The sequence below is a fragment of the Crinia signifera genome, chromosome 1 (assembly GCF_055691185.1).
Source record: "Crinia signifera chromosome 1, ASM5569118v1, whole genome shotgun sequence".
In the NCBI taxonomy this organism is placed as follows: domain Eukaryota; kingdom Metazoa; phylum Chordata; class Amphibia; order Anura; family Myobatrachidae; genus Crinia; species Crinia signifera.
The window spans coordinates 111,136,210-111,155,166 of NC_139217.1; the positions used below are offsets into that span (position 1 = coordinate 111,136,210).

General features: G+C 41.5%; 1 protein-coding gene and 2 pseudogenes across 4 annotated transcripts in view; 2 read left to right on the forward strand and 1 right to left on the reverse strand.

Annotated features, from left to right (window-relative positions):
- Positions 1–18,957, forward strand: part of DCLK2 (doublecortin like kinase 2) — a 105,579-nt gene that overhangs the window by 50,968 nt on the left and 35,654 nt on the right. For all 4 annotated transcript variants that reach the window (XR_014470221.1, XM_083171461.1, XM_083171471.1 and 1 more), the window contains 4 exons: positions 459–553; positions 11,933–11,999; positions 13,063–13,171; positions 15,038–15,095. Coding sequence is in view for 3 of the 4 variants with exons in the window: in XM_083171461.1 (XP_083027587.1) it covers positions 459–553; positions 11,933–11,999; positions 13,063–13,171; positions 15,038–15,095 (329 nt within the window). In the remaining variant the exon portion in view is untranslated. The remainder of the gene's footprint in view (positions 1–458; positions 554–11,932; positions 12,000–13,062; positions 13,172–15,037; positions 15,096–18,957) is intronic.
- LOC146037592 (5S ribosomal RNA) lies at positions 4,952–5,074 on the reverse strand (annotated as a pseudogene).
- On the forward strand, positions 6,495–6,617 carry LOC146037603 (5S ribosomal RNA; annotated as a pseudogene).

The window sequence follows — 18,957 nt, forward strand, 5'->3', positions numbered from 1 at the left end:
TAACTTTAGTTTTTAGCTCTCTTGTTGCTTGATGTTTCACTTATTTATTTATTTTTTTGTATATTATTATTATTATTATTTTTTGTATAACCCCCCAGGAGAAACGATTTCCCTGATAAGCGGTGGGCCAACTGCCCACGATCAAAGATTGTAGAATTGGGCTGTGTAACTGGACAGGGAATGATTCTAGGTATAGCCGCATACATTAGTCTTGGTGACTGGTGGAGTAAAAAAGAAAGAGAACTGCTAAAAGATGCCAATCGTGTCTAGTCTCCCACATTTCTGGCCAGTGTTTCCATAAAGATCAGGTACCACAGTAGGGGCTGCTGCTGTGCTGGAATCCAGAGCTTGCTGCAAAAATGTATTGTTTGGTGTGTGGAGAGCAGTTTATGCCTTACAATAAGATTTCTGCATGTTGATTTTTTATGTTTTTTTTCTGTAATTGTTTTATATCTTAGTCAATGGAACGCCAAGCAGCCAGTTATCCACTCCAAAGTCTACCAAATCTTCTTGTTCGTCTCCAACAAGTCCAGGAAGTTTCCGTGGCCTGAAGGTAAAAATATTTGCTATTTGGAACAAATCAAGAACCATCGCCAAATATGTGTTTGTAGAATGCATAAGTATAAAAGTTATACAGTTGTATTACTTAAGGGGAATCTCTTGTGTGAGCTGTTGAATTGCTGCCTTAGCCAAATCTGCTGTTTAACGTCATGGCAAAGATGCATATTTTTTGGCATTACTTTCCAATTTGAGTTTGAGCATCAGATACCCACAGATGTTGCATGCAGTGCTATATTCCCATTTATGTTCTCCTCCATTTAATATCTGTGCACCAAATCTGCAGTAGCTATATGTGAAACACGCATTGCTAAGCATGCCCTAACCAGTACTTAATTTTTCCTCCTCACACACCACAGTAACCTGTAGACCCCTAACAAATAAAGGCATTCTCTAGTAATCCTCATGCCTGTAAATATACCAATATGAAGCTAGTGCTAGTTCCCTATTTAAACCATTGCAGGTCAGCAGATCTCTGTATGATGTGATGGCAAAAAATAGGTAAATCTGCGTAAAAATTATTAGTTTGAATAGTGTGTGCCCATCTTAAGGATAAACTAAGCCAGAGTTCTGGTACCCACTACTCACTAATATCCCTTAAGCCAGAGTTCTGGTCGGAATACTATAATATTCCGTCTTTCCTTCACATACAGCAGGTTGAATGCCAAATCGTCCAGCTGACCACACAGCCTGGCAAACTGGGCAACGTTGATACGAGCAGGGGAGTGCACAAATAACCCATGCACACTAGCCGATATAGATGGTTTGTCATTACAAAATGACAAACCATCCCAATATCACTCTTATGTGTACCCAGCTTAACAAATACTGTACATTTGTACTTTGTCTTTATGCAGTGGTTCACATGAAAGGTACTACTTTGTAAAAGTGTACCTGTTCCCTAGCAACCAGTTAGTCCCATATTAGTTTCCTTGTCACAATCCAGTCAAAACCTACTTTACCAAATGTAAAAACTTTTTTATTATAATCACAGCGGTAAATAGTTTGCAGTGCAGCCGGTGCATCCATCGCTTATACCCCCTAAGCGTATACCATCAGAAAGATCCACCCATTTGTGTGGGTGGAATTGTTATCCGGACACTTCTGCTGCACTGCACCTCTCCAAGCTCCCTAAGGATGCTCAAAACAGCTGTACAGCCTGCATAGTGGGTGGCCAGAATGTTCAGAGGACACAACGGCCGGGAACTGCAGCAGAGAGCCTGGCTGCAGGGTACAGAACATTGCCCTTCTAGTCACACGCAGTGGCAATAAGAGCGCCGACTCTTACACACCTCCCTCGTAATGGCCCTGATGATGATGATTGTGAGTATTAATTCTAAAAACAACTTGTTATCGGAGTTTTAGGAATAATCGGTTTCAATCTAAACATGTCATTTTGGATATACTAGTTAAAACTAAAAGCCCATAAAAATGATGGCTTCTGTGATGTACTTTCACTTTGAGCTGTGATACTCCATGGTCCTTATTCTGGTTCACTCGCAAAGGCAAATTCCTTCTCAAATGGACAGAACCATGTGCACTGCAGGGGGGCAGATGTAACATGTGTATATAACCAATATAGCTCCGTGGGACCCCTACATATATATAGACTATATGTTTGTGGACTACTACACAATTTGTGTTTTTTTCTGTTTTTATTTGCATGTAACCATACGAAGTAATACTGGAAAGGACACAGTCCAGGATTTCAAGTTGATAAAATACAATCGTTATTCAATTTATCAATAATATCCACAGTAGAGCGCTGTCCTCCCAAAAAATTTTCTCTGTGATATAAGCAAATTGCTAGTGTCCGTATTACTATTAATCATATGCTTGGAGCAGTCTTATTTGCTTGGAATCTAGAACATGCCCTTTCTTTGTCATTTGTATGCCTGATATACTGTATAGCCATTACATTGTAGCAGAACCGAGGCCTCCATCACTGCGACCTTCATAATCTGTTTCTTAAAATATTCTGTTATAGTGTAATTTAGAGCAAGTGTTCAGCATGTCTTCTGGCTGCGATTCCGTGTCAAGCGGAACTTGCCTAATAGGAGAATGGGACATCATCCAAAATGTGCATTGGAATAAGTGAATTCTGCATTGCTGAACTTGTAAATACTGGATGTTTTCACACATAACCAATTGCAGCATATTTCAGAATACACTCACATCTATTACTGCTGCCATTCCTTAACCCCTTCCCGACATTTGACGTACATTTACGTCATGGTCGGGAAGTACTTCCCGACACATGGCATAAATGTACGTCATGACTTCTAACTGTCACTGCGTCTAGAGACGCAGTGACAGTTAGGTGATGTCTGCTGTCCCTGACAGCAGACATCCCCCCTCGCCGCCCAGGGGGGGCAGGGGTGCCCCCCCCGGTCGGCGATCGCTGTGATTGGCTGTTCAAATCTGAACAGCCATTCACAGCGTTTCCTGTGTTACCGGCGGCTAAGCCGCTCGGTAACACAGGGATCGGTGGTGATCGGTGCTGTCAGGTACAGCACCGATCACCACCGATGTGCAGCCCACCCCTCGCACCCGCCGGGCACTCACCCGGCAGCAGCAGCGGCTCCCACGGCTCCCCCGGAGCGTCTGGAGCGCACGCAGCGCTGCCCTCCTCCCCCCTCCCCCCCGCAGCAGCAGCAGCAGCATCAAGCTGCTGAAAAAGTTATAAAATAAAATATATGCACTGAAAATATATGTATGTATATATATATATATATATATATATACACACACATATATATATATATATATATATATGTGTATACAAAATGAATGTGTGGCGCCACCTGTGCGTCCCCAGCTAACGTAAATATTGTAGGCAATGTCCCCCTACTTATTATATGGGGTGTCAGCCAATCCTCAAAGTCCAAGTAATGGTGAGTTACTTAAAAGAAGAAATGTGTTCAATAGATGAAGATGCGGCGACTATTGCTCATTAAAAGATACGTAAACAGTAATGTAACCTGCCCTAGTCAGAGCGTGGTGTACCAATGTTTAAAAATAGACCTAGAAACTTTATGAATAAATTAATGGGTGCGATTAGTAATTAATAGAAAGTGATCACTAAATATGAGTAAAAAAGTTTTTCACATTTATTAATACAATATAAAAAGAATAATGATGCAGTACAAAAAAAGGGGGGGGGGGGGATCCGTAAAAATAAAACAATTTCTATCCTAAATATACTATTTAAGATTACAATGAAGAGACAAATCTAAAAAATATATATAAAAAATATAAAAAATATCAAGGTGCAAAAAATAAGTAAGGTGCTTATCTTTTAAATGAGGCAGGAGGGCTAGAGTGTCCCAACGCGTTTCGTCCTTCTGACTTTATCAAGGGATGCAAGTAGACTGAGACCTGACCTGTATTTATACTGGTGTAGCTCCTGCTTCCATTATGACATCACTTCCTGTCATCTTAAATTAATTTATATCAATCAAGGTTTCCAGACCTAATATATAGGGGGAAGGCAGCCCATGCTGTAAAACGCTAATATCGCTACTTAATTATGCATAAAACTGGTAAAAAAACATATTAGAAATTCATATACAGTTAATAACATTATGTGTGCGGTACTTCCGCCACACATCCGGTGTCCGTTCCGGGCTACTGCGCATGCGTGCGCGTTTATGTCCTCTTCTTCTAATAGCCGATTTCCAGGCTAACAAGGAATCTTTCAAACACCCGATTTCGCGCTACTGCGCATGCGCCCGCTTCCTCGTGTATGTCAGTTCAGACCCTCTAGTGCTCCGACTGCAGTCTGCATCAGGGAGTGGTGTGGTTCTTCCCCTTTGTTTTCTTATAGCGGCCGCCATTTTACCAGAGACTGTGGTTCTTTTTAAGGGTTTGTAAGTTGCGGTGGCCATTTTACATGGGATTTTCTCGTTTGGCAATATGAAATACAGAAAAAGAACACGTAAATACACTTATAAATACAGACTATTAATTTTTACAACGAAAGCTGCTGCAACTCGTTTTTTTAGGAGATGATTAGATATTTGGTGGCAGAGTTAGATTTAACATAACCAACGAATGAATCACAAAAACTGTATCAGTGTTGACATAATAAAGTGGTTAGTGCAATTAAGTGACAGGAGTAACAGTAACCACTGTGTGTTTATTTCAATAACCATATATTCTATAATTATTAAGGTGGTGGGTAGATAGTGCTATGATGTGAAACTGATTGCATAAAGGGCAATTGTGTAAAGGAACAGGTATCTGTGATGTGCAATTTATTAGTGAAGAATAAAAAACTGCTAACAATTTGATGTACTTCAATACTTTATTAGTGACCAGATTGTGTTCAAAACCTCTCTTAGAGACCGCATTCAATTATATAGAGACAATTTGACCAAGGTTTTCATCGCATCAACTACAGCACTGAGTCTTCCCAGGAGGTCTCCCATCCCAGTACTAATCCAGCCCAGTACTGCTTAGCTTCCAAGATCGGGCGGGATTGGGCGTATGCCAGAATAGTGGTATGGCTGTAGATGCGTGAGTAGGTCAGGTCTGAAGGTGTCCTAATCCATGGTTCGTAAGAGAGGCCATGCTAAAGTGCTTGTGCTTATTTACATAATAAATTAATAAATTAGGTGGTGAAGGTGGTAGGGAAAATAAATACGACCTTATAAAAACGGGGCAATTTCATAACTTTCATTAAAACCATCTGGATGCATTGTTTTGAGCTCAAAAATCCAGAACATCTCTCTTTGTGAAAGTTTGTTAGCCAGGTCCCCTCCTCTTGGGCCCAGTTTGACGTGTTCTATTGCCTTAAACGTGAGTCCTTCAGGGTTGGCATCATGATGGGTTAAAAAATGTTTGTAAATCGCATGACTGTCCAGTTTATTTTTTATGTTTCTGCTATGTTCTTGTATGCGCAGTTTTAGCATTCGTTTAGTTTTCCCGACGTATTTAAGGTGACAAGGGCATTCCAACAGGTAGATCACTGAGGATGTGTTGCAATTTGTGAAGTCTTTAATTAGATACTCTTTACTACTATCTGCGTTGGTGAAATTTTTTCTGTTTGGGTGCACGTGCTTACAGATGTTGCATTTTCCACATTTGTAAGCTCCCTTGCATTTTGGTCCAATCGGATTGTGATTCTGTTTTGATGTAAGGAGACTGGGTGCTAGGATATCCTTTAGGTTTCTGGATTTTTTGAAGATGAGTTCAGGGCGCTGAGGGAGTATTTCTTTTAGTACTGGATCCATTAGCAAGATGTTCCAGTGTTCATTCAGAGATTTCCTTATAATAAGGAAACCTAAAGGATATCCTAGCACCCAGTCTCCTTACATCAAAACAGAATCACAATCCGATTGGACCAAAATGCAAGGGAGCTTACAAATGTGGAAAATGCAACATCTGTAAGCACGTGCACCCAAACAGAAAAAATTTCACCAACGCAGATAGTAGTAAAGAGTATCTAATTAAAGACTTCACAAATTGCAACACATCCTCAGTGATCTACCTGTTGGAATGCCCTTGTCACCTTAAATACGTCGGGAAAACTAAACGAATGCTAAAACTGCGCATACAAGAACATAGCAGAAACATAAAAAATAAACTGGACAGTCATGCGATTTACAAACATTTTTTAACCCATCATGATGCCAACCCTGAAGGACTCACGTTTAAGGCAATAGAACACGTCAAACTGGGCCCAAGAGGAGGGGACCTGGCTAACAAACTTTCACAAAGAGAGATGTTCTGGATTTTTGAGCTCAAAACAATGCATCCAGATGGTTTTAATGAAAGTTATGAAATTGCCCCGTTTTTATAAGGTCGTATTTATTTTCCCTACCACCTTCACCACCTAATTTATTAATTTATTATGTAAATAAGCACAAGCACTTTAGCATGGCCTCTCTTACGAACCATGGATTAGGACACCTTCAGACCTGACCTACTCACGCATCTACAGCCATACCACTATTCTGGCATACGCCCAATCCCGCCCGATCTTGGAAGCTAAGCAGTACTGGGCTGGATTAGTACTGGGATGGGAGACCTCCTGGGAAGACTCAGTGCTGTAGTTGATGCGATGAAAACCTTGGTCAAATGTCTCTATATAATTGAATGCGGTCTCTAAGAGAGGTTTTGAACACAATCTGGTCACTAATAAAGTATTGAAGTACATCAAATTGTTAGCAGTTTTTTATTCTTCACTAATAAATTGCACATCACAGATACCTGTTCCTTTACACAATTGCCCTTTATGCAATCAGTTTCACATCATAGCACTATCTACCCACCACCTTAATAATTATAGAATATATGGTTATTGAAATAAACACACAGTGGTTACTGTTACTCCTGTCACTTAATTGCACTAACCACTTTATTATGTCAACACTGATACAGTTTTTGTGATTCATTCGTTGGTTATGTTAAATCTAACTCTGCCACCAAATATCTAATCATCTCCTAAAAAAACGAGTTGCAGCAGCTTTCGTTGTAAAAATTAATAGTCTGTATTTATAAGTGTATTTACGTGTTCTTTTTCTGTATTTCATATTGCCAAACGAGAAAATCCCATGTAAAATGGCCACCGCAACTTACAAACCCTTAAAAAGAACCACAGTCTCTGGTAAAATGGCGGCCGCTATAAGAAAACAAAGGGGAAGAACCACACCACTCCCTGATGCAGACTGCAGTCGGAGCACTAGAGGGTCTGAACTGACATACACGAGGAAGCGGGCGCATGCGCAGTAGCGCGAAATCGGGTGTTTGAAAGATTCCTTGTTAGCCTGGAAATCGGCTATTAGAAGAAGAGGACATAAACGCGCACGCATGCGCAGTAGCCCGGAACGGACACCGGATGTGTGGCGGAAGTACCGCACACATAATGTTATTAACTGTATATGAATTTCTAATATGTTTTTTTACCAGTTTTATGCATAATTAAGTAGCGATATTAGCGTTTTACAGCATGGGCTGCCTTCCCCCTATATATTAGGTCTGGAAACCTTGATTGATATAAATTAATTTAAGATGACAGGAAGTGATGTCATAATGGAAGCAGGAGCTACACCAGTATAAATACAGGTCAGGTCTCAGTCTACTTGCATCCCTTGATAAAGTCAGAAGGACGAAACGCGTTGGGACACTCTAGCCCTCCTGCCTCATTTAAAAGATAAGCACCTTACTTATTTTTTGCACCTTGATATTTTTTATATTTTTTATATATATTTTTTAGATTTGTCTCTTCATTGTAATCTTAAATAGTATATTTAGGATAGAAATTGTTTTATTTTTACGGATCCCCCCCCCCCCCCCTTTTTTTGTACTGCATCATTATTCTTTTTATATTGTATTAATAAATGTGAAAAACTTTTTTACTCATATTTAGTGATCACTTTCTATTAATTACTAATCGCACCCATTAATTTATTCATAAAGTTTCTAGGTCTATTTTTAAACATTGGTACACCACGCTCTGACTAGGGCAGGTTACATTACTGTTTACGTATCTTTTAATGAGCAATAGTCGCCGCATCTTCATCTATTGAACACATATATATATGTGTGTGTGTGTATATATATATATATATATATACACATATATATATATATATATATATATGTGTGTGTGTGTGTGTGTGTGTGTATATACCCCACCGATCGCCAGCCGCCCCCCCTCCCACCCGGCAGCCCCCCTCCCTCCCTCCCACCCACCCGGCTGCCGCAGCGCCAGCACCCCTCCCACCCCCCCGCCAGCCGCAGCGCCAGCCCCCCTCCCAAAGCTGGTGACTAAAATGGGGTCACTTGTGGGGGGGTTCCACTGTATTGGTGCTTCGGGGGTCTTGCTAATGCGACATAGCACCCACCATTCATTCCGCCACCAAAAATCACTCCTTCCCTTCTGAGTCCTGCCATGCACCCAACTGGTATTTTTTGGTCACACGTGAGGCATTGCCGTACTCGGGAGAAATTGGGGCACAGATTTTGGGGTGCTTTGTCTCCTTCATTCCTTGTGAAAATAAAAAATTTTGAGCCAGAACTGCATTTTTGTGTAAAAAATTACATTTTTTTACACAAAAATGCAGATCTGGCTCAAAATTTTTCATTTTCACAAGGAATGAAGGAGACAAAGCACCCCAAAATCTGTGCCCCAATTTCTCCCGAGTACGGCAATGCCTCATGTGTGACCAAAAAATACCAGTTGGGTGCATGGCAGGACTCAGAAGGGAAGGAGTGATTTTTGGATTTTGCAGCACAGATTCTGGTTGAATGACCCCCAAAACACCCATACAGTGGAACCCCCCCACAAGTGACCCCATTTTGCTAACTACACCCTTCAGGGAATTCATCAAGGGGTATAGTGTACAATTCAAACCCCCCGGGGTTTCACCAATTTTGATACAACTGAGCTGTGAAAATGAAAAATTAATTTTTTTCATTTTCACTGCCCAGTTGTACCACAATTGGTGAAACCCCTGGGGGTTTGAAATGTACACTATACCCCTAGATGAATTCCCTGAAGTGTGTAGTTTGCAAAATGGGGTCACTTGTGGGGGGGTACCTAACTTTTAGCATCTTATGGTGCCTAGAAACCTACATGGTGCCTAAAAAATAATCTCATAAAAAGGAGGCTCCAAAATCAAGTAGGTGCTCCTTCTATTATGAAGCCTGTGGTTTGGTCACCGTGCACACTAGGGCCACATATAGGATATTTATGAAAACCAAAGAATTGGGGGAATCAATTTTTAGTCACATTTCTCTAGTAAAATGTACTGTGTTCCTTAGAAAAATGTATTAAATTTGCAAATCTGCAAAAAAAATGAAATTTTGAAATTTCACCTACACTTTGTTTTAATTCCTGTGAAACACCTAAAGGGTTAACAAACTTCCAAAATGCTGTTTTGAATACTGTGAGGGGTGCAGTTTTTGAAATGGCATCATTTATGGGGGTGTCTCACATACAAGTCCCTCAAAGTCACATCAGAACTGAACTGGTCCCTAAAAAAATCAGTGTTTGAAATTTTCTTGAAAATTTGAGAATTTGCTATTCATATTTGAAGCCTCCTAGTGTCCAAAATAATGAAAAGGAAGTTGAAATAATGATGGAAACATAAAGTAGACTTATGGTCTATGTTAGTTATTAACTATTTTGAGTGGTATGATTATTTGTCTCACAAGCAGAAAATTTAACATTTTGCAAATCGCTAAATTTTCCATTTTTTCACGACATTTTGGTATTTTTCACAAAAAAACACAGACTGTATCGACCCAAATTTACCACTAATTTGAAGTACAATGTGTCACGAAAAAACAATCTCAAAATCACTGGGATAAGTAAAAGCAAAAAAAAGTTATCCCCACTTAAGTGAGACATGTCAGATTTGAAAAAAATGGCTCTGTCAGGAACGCAAAAACTAGCTCTGTCAGGAAGGGGTTAAACATATGCAGAAGCCGCTGTGAGCAATAGTCCGTGCTATAACCAGTTTCTGATGTGAGGATACATGTGGGACAAATAACTGATTTGGTGCCAGCAGTTAAGACGTGCTTGACCAATGTTGGCATCAAAGAAAGGTCCACTTCTATGCAGTTGTTGTGCTGTATGAAAAGCACAGCCCCCTTTTATCTTTCCCGTGTTTGTACTGCATGGAACACATTTTAGGGTTTTGTTTTCGAGAAGAAACATCAGCTGAATGTATGGTCATGGGTATGGGACATGCATTGTGTCGACACCTGAAAGAGGTTGACACAAGCATTAGGTTGACAATGGCAAGGTTGACCGTTAAAAGGACGACATGAGTTTCTCACTGCCACCCCGCCCCCTGAATGTTGACAGTCAACATGGACACCATCAAAGTGTACCGTCACTGACCCCAACAAAGTGTGCACTCAGCACATTATTCTATGCTCCCTCCACGCCCCAGGGGACAGTAGGTCATGAAATGAACACCTGTTGGCACATGTCAGCTTAAAAAAAAAAAAAACATGAAAAACGCATGTCGACCTTTTCACTTGCCATTGTTGCCCTAATGCTTGTGTCGACCTTAGCCATGTCAATCTACATTGACATGGCTACATTTCTGCTTTCGATTAAAATTCAATTCTAACTAAATAATTTTGAATACAGGTTGAGTATCCCATATCCAAAAATCCATTATCCAAATGATTCCGAAAAACCATAGTCTCCAAAATGTACTTTTATTTTTTATTTTTTGCTAAAACCCAACTGGCAACATCTGTAACCGGCACTACATGTATTAATGTGGCTATTAGATTAGATTTCCTTATAAACATATCCCTGACTAACTGTCCGGTCATGTCTCCTCTCAGCCCTGAGATCGGACAAGTCACTTAGTCATAGCGACAAATGCAGACAAGGAAGTGGGATGTCTGTTCTGAATTATGGGAGAACATCTATGTACAGACATTGCAGGCTTTCGGATTCTCAATTGTACAGTTTTTGGGCTAGTCATTGTTTTCATTTTTATTTCCAAATCAATAAAATATTTTACAGCCCTGTAACAGCGGCGTAACTAGATTTTCTGCGCCCCCCTGCCAACAATGCAGGAGGCGCCCCCCGGTAAAAAAAAACGGAGCGGAGGGGAGCCGGGGTACGGCAGGGGGGGGGAGGGGGGTTGTGTTTCTGTGTGTGTGTGTGTTTGTATGTATGTGTGACGTGTTTGTGTGTATGTGTGTGTTACCTCTGGCCGGCGTGGCCGCTTCCGTCTGCGCCGGGTCCCGGGCGGCTCTCCCGTTTACTGCTGCTAATGAAAAAGTGACACTTGGAAAATGGCTGCCCCCATACTGCAGACGAAAAACTGTCTGCGGTATGGGGGCAGCCATTTTCCAAGTGTCACCTTTTTGTATTAGAAGCGCTGCGGCTGCCGGGACTCGGGAGAGCTGGGACCCAGTGCAAATAAAACCACCGGCGGCAGAAGGCAACCAGTGAGTAACTATCGTCCCGCAGCCCCCCGGCGCCCACATACCCTCAGCGCCTCCCCGCCACCGCGGGGGCTGCGGGACGATAGTTACGCCACTGCCCTGTAACGTTATGATCCAAGAGTTGAAGACCTCCTGGGAGGGTAATTGGCTTCTGATTGCACTAGTGTGTGTTTCTGCAAGAGCATATTGGGTCTGATTCAGCTTGGATGGCATATAACAAGTAGCTTCTCATATGCGATCCTTAAGCAATGCAGATGTAGTAGGAGGTGTATACAACCCCATTACCTGCATTTGCAATCGCACTAAACTATGGTGCGATCTTAGCTTAGAGTAAACATTCTATGTATAGGTCTCTGTTATATGCTGGAATAAAGCAAATGATTAGTAATAATATTGTGTCGTTGCTAATCATGTTTATAGCGTAGTTACCAATATTTTTTCAACTTTTTAGATTCCACCTCATTGTGGATCCACATCTAATGTGAATGGTCTTCCTGAAATCCTTAACAGTCCAGAAGGTAAGTTTACTGGTACCTCAGAATGAAAGCAGATGTTCCTAGTTGTCCTGTATGCCATGTAAATGTCACAAGCTCAAAAATTCAAAGGCTCTCACCTTCCAATTTATCCGATCAGCATCTTGTATGCTACATCAGGGTAGACAGCATGCGGCACTTCAGCTGCTGGGAGATTGCACACGTGAGAAGGCCCTGCCGCAGTTCTGCTATTAGGGCATGCGGAATCTATGGACTGACATGCTGCGATGTGTACTTCAATGGCAGACGGTGCCTACTCCTGTGACACACAATTTAACTAAAGCCAGATGCTTTTCCTCCCCATCCCAGTGTACTACACATTTTGTGTAATTACTGTAAATACATATACAGATATCACCTCCTACATCTAGCCTCAATGTACCACACGGCATGTCTGGAATGAGTGGGCGTAACCCCATAGAAGCCTATGGGCTGCGCCACGTGACCCGCGCCGCCCTCCTCACCTGTGTCCGTGCAGCCTCCAGCTGCCTGGACCAGTGACCTCCTCCTCCCTGCACCACTTCCAGGTGCAGGGAGGAGGAGACGGAGCCCTGGCCGAGCAGCAGCAGCTGGGTAAGGGTCCAGGGAGGGAGGGGGGACCCTCTGCACATTGCTGACCACAACGCAAAGGACAGCTCTTAACGCAAGAGCTGTCCTTTGCGTTAATAACGCATATGTTAGTGCATATGCAATTATTAACAATGCGAATGCCGGCGATATGTGGCGGATGTTAGAGAATTCCACCCACAGGATGAGGATATTTCTGTAATTTGCATAATTCTAACGATATAGGTCTAAAATGTATTTCCCAGTGCCACTATGTGGGGTGATAAGCAATTCTAAGTAGCTAGGCTGATTTCTCAGTAATGATAAATAAGCCCCTTTGTGGTTTTAAGTAAGATTTAATTGCGAAACTGCCCAGTGCTTGATGACTACTTATAACCAATGAGCAATTAAGCGAAGTCCTGTGGAAAATACTAAATTTTCCATTACTCGTAAGGGTCTGATTGGTGCAGACACTACTATCATGACTATCATTTCTTTCTAGGACTGAATGGAAATAGATTTCCTGATGCTTCCATTATCCTGGATAAATATAAAATAGGGAAAGTAATTGGAGATGGCAATTTTGCCGTTGTTAAAGAATGTGTTGAAAGGTACGTACAGTATTTTATTGTTTTTTCTCTCTATTTTGTTCTTTTATTACTGTAATATGTGCTTCTGTATGGGGCATCACAAGGCGGTTCATCTTTTTTGGGAAACATTTTCAATGACCATTTTTACTAATCCATATGGTTACTGATTACATGAGACGAGTTATAGGAACATTTCTAAAACCATCAATACAAAAATATTGGAATTAATCTAGCGTACTTACCGAATCTGAAGGATGTACTTGCTCTACCTCTGTTACTTTATCACTCATGATACAATAATGTTACTTATTCTTGAGACTTTACAGCAAAATAACAGTATATTTACTAACATTTAGCATCTCCGGCACCCATAGGCGTCCAGTATGGAGACTAGTGAACCAGCACTGTGCTTCATTTGCAGAGGACTTATCATTAGTTAGAGGTTTACAGCTGACTGTATACAGTCTCTGCTCCATGTTAGGAGAGTTATGGGTCATAATGCAGCAACTCTCACTGTCGGTAACTTAATTAACATAGAATAAGACCAAATATGCTAATTGCGTTTGACTGACACAGTAGTATTAGCTAATGAATCATACAGCTATATGCCCCTATTATGGCCTATAGCTTCATATTAATCTCAGCACTAGGAACACTAAATATAGACCTGCTTTTAGAGAAGAGACATAGTTTTATAAACCATTGGAAACTGTCTTATGAAAACCAAACGGTGTGAGTCACACACACAAGCTGCTTCTAACACGGCATAATGTGGAAGTGATAATTAGTAGGAGCACTGTAACCGAAAAATACTAATTTAAAACACAATTAGCATATTATTTTCTTTGTAGCTTCTTTGTTAGATGAGCTTTGCAATTTCATTATATACGCATCAGAATACCATTCCTTAGCTAGTCACTGAGTTATGGTAAACATTTTCCGAGATGTAACCTGATCTTGAAGAAGATCTTTAAGAAACAATCGGCCCGATTCAGACCTGCTCTCTAGGCAGCGTATATTTGCTGCTTACCGAGCAGGTAAACCCCGTCCTGCCAAACGCACGAGTGCCAGATGACTGCCCAACAGTCGGGATTCTGATGGTCCGTATTCCGACATCGGAATTCGGACTGTTTAAATGCCCAACAGTCAGAATCCCGACTGACAGAACCTGTGGAGAGCGCAGCGAGCCACTGAGCCCGCAGAGTGAACGCAGTGAGCCTGCAAGGAACTTGTTTGCGCCCACTCCCCTTGTCAGACCGCCATACCACACCCCAAACACACGCATCCTCCTAGCGAATCACCGCGCTAGCATGTGAGCAGATGTGTATGCTTTCACATCTGCTCACATGAGGCTGCACAGAGGAAAAATCGTTTGATTGTCGCACACCATCGAATGATTTTTTCCAGGCTTCGCTCTGAAAAGGAAGTCTATACTTACTTTTCAGATGGCCGCTATCTGCCGAATTGGGGGCAGGCGCGGACGTCATGTGACATCAGCCACCCGGTCCGAGGATGCATGGACACATCTGAGTTTGCAGGGGTACGCCCAGCGTTTTAAGGGCGTGGCCATGCTGATAAAATGCTGGACTGTCCCCTGTGTGTGTGCACCCTGCCCACCTCCTTCCAGCCCACCATTAAGAGAACGCCCACAGTGAGTGGATAACTCGCCGAAGGTCGTCACTCCAGGGGTTTGTACATGCACATATTCACATATGCACAAAACCCAACCATTGGCCGGGGGGGGGGCGCAAATTTGGCCCTTACCGATCACATCTGAATTGCCCCCTATGTATCCTGTTGTATTAAACACGGTACTGCAATGCGGTGTTGCTTAGTTCTTACATAATGTATACTGCAGTTACTCATTTGTTATTTTTCTCTTCCCAGATCAACTGGTAAAGAGTTTGCTCTGAAAATTATAGACAAGGCAAAGTGCTGTGGAAAGGTAATGGTGAGCCGTGTTATGGGGGTTAGGATTATGTTCTGTACTGACAGAGTTATGTTTTTAATATGATTTATTTATGTTGCTGCAATCTTTATTTGCCCTGCCTGAAATTACTGCTAGTGGCCTAGGGAATTACTTTGAGTGAATTTGTCAAAATAGAGAAAATTGGCAAGCAAACATTTTTATTCATCATCATGACCTGTAATGTTTATCTTATATAGGAAATATAATATTTTTTTATTTAACATTTTTTATTTAAATTTATATAACTTATGTGCGCTACACTGGCATTTTTAATGGCTATTTGCACATCTCACAGAGATGTTGGTTAAGCACCTTAGTTTTGCACTAGGGCCCAAATTACTTAAGGTGCCCACACACTAGAACGATTTTTGGGCCGATTTCCGATAAATCGGCCGATATATCGTTAGATGTTTACCGATAATCGGTCGAAAATCGTCCGATATCGGTCCGATGCGCGCTCCCGTGGATCTTTAGCTGAATCTTCTGATCTTACGTGCTGCACAAAAGATCAGAAGATTTAACAAAAGATCCATAGGAACGCACATGGGATCTTAAGAAAAATATTTGGTAAAAATGTGCGCTTGCCTGAAATCTTTTGTCCAGGATGGACAAAAGATTTCAAGGCTAATTTATGTGCACAGATCTTTCTAGTGTGTGGGCACCATTAAACTTCTTTTATGTTGATGTTTTTGACAAACTGAGGCAAGAAGGGGCCGTAATGTTGTATAATGCCCCAATAGGACTCCATCCATTTCTGCATTGTCCCAGGTTCAAATGTTAAGGATTTTTGAGGAAACCTATTTTTCCAATTCTCTTTGATCCATGATGATACAGGGTGTATAGACGCACGTTTCTATACTCCTAATTTTATCTCTAAGCTATGCATCCAGTACACATCCTTCTCCTTAGATATACTGGGCCTTATTCTGGTTGGAGCGGCCGGGCCGTACGCGTACGTCCCGGGATTTTTTATGATCTGCGCATGCGTACATTCGCTAATGCGCAGGCGCGACCACTCACCAATGCTTACGGACGGGTCTCTACGTGCGAAAAAACCTGTACGCGAGTGTACGGGTATTGGGGGCGGCATAGGGGCGTGTTGAGGGGAGCGGCCGAAATAATGAGGGAAAATGGGCGTAAATATGGGCGTACACGGGGGTGTGCACCAAAAATGAGCGGTGCTACTACCGCACGATCGACTAAAGCACCGTTCATTTCGGACACAAAACAGGCGCCCGCCAACCGACATCTCAAACCACCCCTACAGATACCGCATGCCAGCGTGCGCCTGGGTTAGCTAATTTACGCGGATTACTACTCAAACACATACACCTGAATGTAATAAGCAATGCTGCAGTCTATTAAGTCAAAACCATGAATTCACTACCTGCAAGCCACACACAGCACTCTAACACATTGGAAGCTTATCTTTCTATACTTCTCTACATTTAAAGGTTTGTTTAATTTAAGGTAAGAATCTTTGTAAGACCTGCTTATATATGCTAAGGTAGGTATTTGTTAAACAGTTCGACACATTCACTACGTGCTTTCATAGACTTTACACAGTAGCACACTCAATCTACACAAGTCGACATGTGTCAACGTGTTCACTCTAATACTAACATAGGTTTTGTATTTAGGATACAATAACATAAACCACATCTAACACCTACAAAGGATGTTTCAGCAATGTTTTAAGCCCATGCCCACTATTTTGCACATTAATTAATTCAATCAATTAATTAATTTTCATAATTATAGTTGAAAGGCAAGATTTGCAGGTCCATATATATGAAGGGTATGTCAGCGTACACGGACGTACGCTCACTCTCACGAGCGGTGACATAAGCTGACTTTTCTATTGAAAACAATAGGGACCCGTCCGTGCAAGCTGGCGTACGCTCAGATAGCCGCAAGAAGTCGGTGGGAAGACGGCCGAGAGACGTCCGTAAACGGTGGTGTACGCTCAATTGTACGCCAGTTGTCGGAGTGTAAGGGCTGGCCCGTCCTTGTACGTTGGCGTACGCTCATTTGTACGCCACTCCCCTTCTACGTTGTTTATGCCCGTACGTATGCGGCTGAGTTGTGGGGGGACTTAACACCAACGGCCGCGTACGGCTAGCGTACGTTAATAGTGAACATACGCACGTTTGGCCGCACCGATCAGAATAACCTCCACTGTTATTAGTTAAATGTACTTGAGGATTAGCATCTTTCCACTGGTCATGACCTCATGCACATATCCATTGATGTAATATATTGGTGAAAACAAAATTCAGACACCCTCGTTATAAAGATACCTTCATGTCCTCCATAATCTCATTGTCATAATAGTATAAAGTATGTGATGAGGGAATAACTTTTGGTTGTATTACTAAATGTAGAATAATCCACATTCCTAAAATGAAATTAGAAGTGAAGGTATCACATTCACCGATTACACTAATGCTTAACATTTGATATCTTGAAAAAGTGAATAGGACACAAAGTAAGACACTTGAGCAGCGGAGTCTTTGTGACCTGTCTTTTGCTACTTGCACTGGAATACTGATCATGTGACACCAGTCTGTTGCTCAGCTGGAACCGTGTTTGTGTTCTGTCTGTGTACCTGTCATCGAGTTTAATATGCCATTTATACCACATGCATTTTAAGAGCAGTAGTATTTATATAAATGTTATTATTCTATAGACTTTAGCGTGCAAGTCTTGCTTTTTGTTGTATTTACTGTATTTGTGTATCTACATACATATAATTGAACTTTATGTCTGTATGGATGGTCCACTATAACTCTCCAACGCTGTAACTAATCATCTTCAAACTTTGCACACTACCTTATCATCTTAAAGGACAATCTAAGTTCGGAGATGGGTTTAATCGAATAAGCCCTTAAGGTTGCTGTCATCATGCTATTTCTGTTGTTTTCATGCATTGTGATATGTCGTTGGAAAGCTGACTTTCTGAATACAACACACCGGCGTGCCACAGCTTGCCGTCTCTATGCGCTCTTTATGGGGCGCACGTGCGAGATGCTTGCATTCATGGCAATGGGAAGCGTGTGCATGTGAGACGCCCCATGTTTTACCGTCTCGGTTTGCCGAGACTGAAAGCTATGGCACGCTGACGGGTTGAATGAGCGCTAACCCATCTGTAATTGTAATTTTTCAAACACGGCCTGTAACATGACAAGCGCTGATTGGCTGGACGTTTATCACTCTTTATCACCCTCTCATCATCTCTATTTAAGGCTTTATACATATGCCCCTGAACTACTGTACTTTTTTGTGATGGCTAACCTAGTTCAACTTTCTTTTCTTTTTAATTATTATTTTCACATGAAATAGTTATAATTGAAGCCTTAGTAATATTTTAGTCACAGGTTTCATTGTCACAATTTTCCATTTTGATCTTTTGTTTCCATTGAAATATGGGCACATATTAATGCCCTTTAACTAACAAAAGCGCGTACATACTGTAGCATAAAAGGCATCACATTGAAAGAGCCGGTGCTGCACAATTATATCACTTTTGCGTTGGCCACAATAGCTGCAGGCAAATACTAACATAGCAGAACATCCAAATACTGTGCACTCTGTAACTGTGAATGTTTTCATACGGTGAATCCGAATATAAATCACATTTATTATCTGCTATTTAAAAAACAATAATAGTAATGATTGTCATTATGTTATTTATTAGTCATTCGGATGTGGTTGGAGGTGCAGAGTCCGTCACAAAGTACCAATTATTGGCCTCAGTTTATCCAAATGGGGACGAGCGTGGTCTGTTCGCCGTCACAGGATGGAGATTTCCTGACCTCTAGGTAGCAATTGTTTTGCC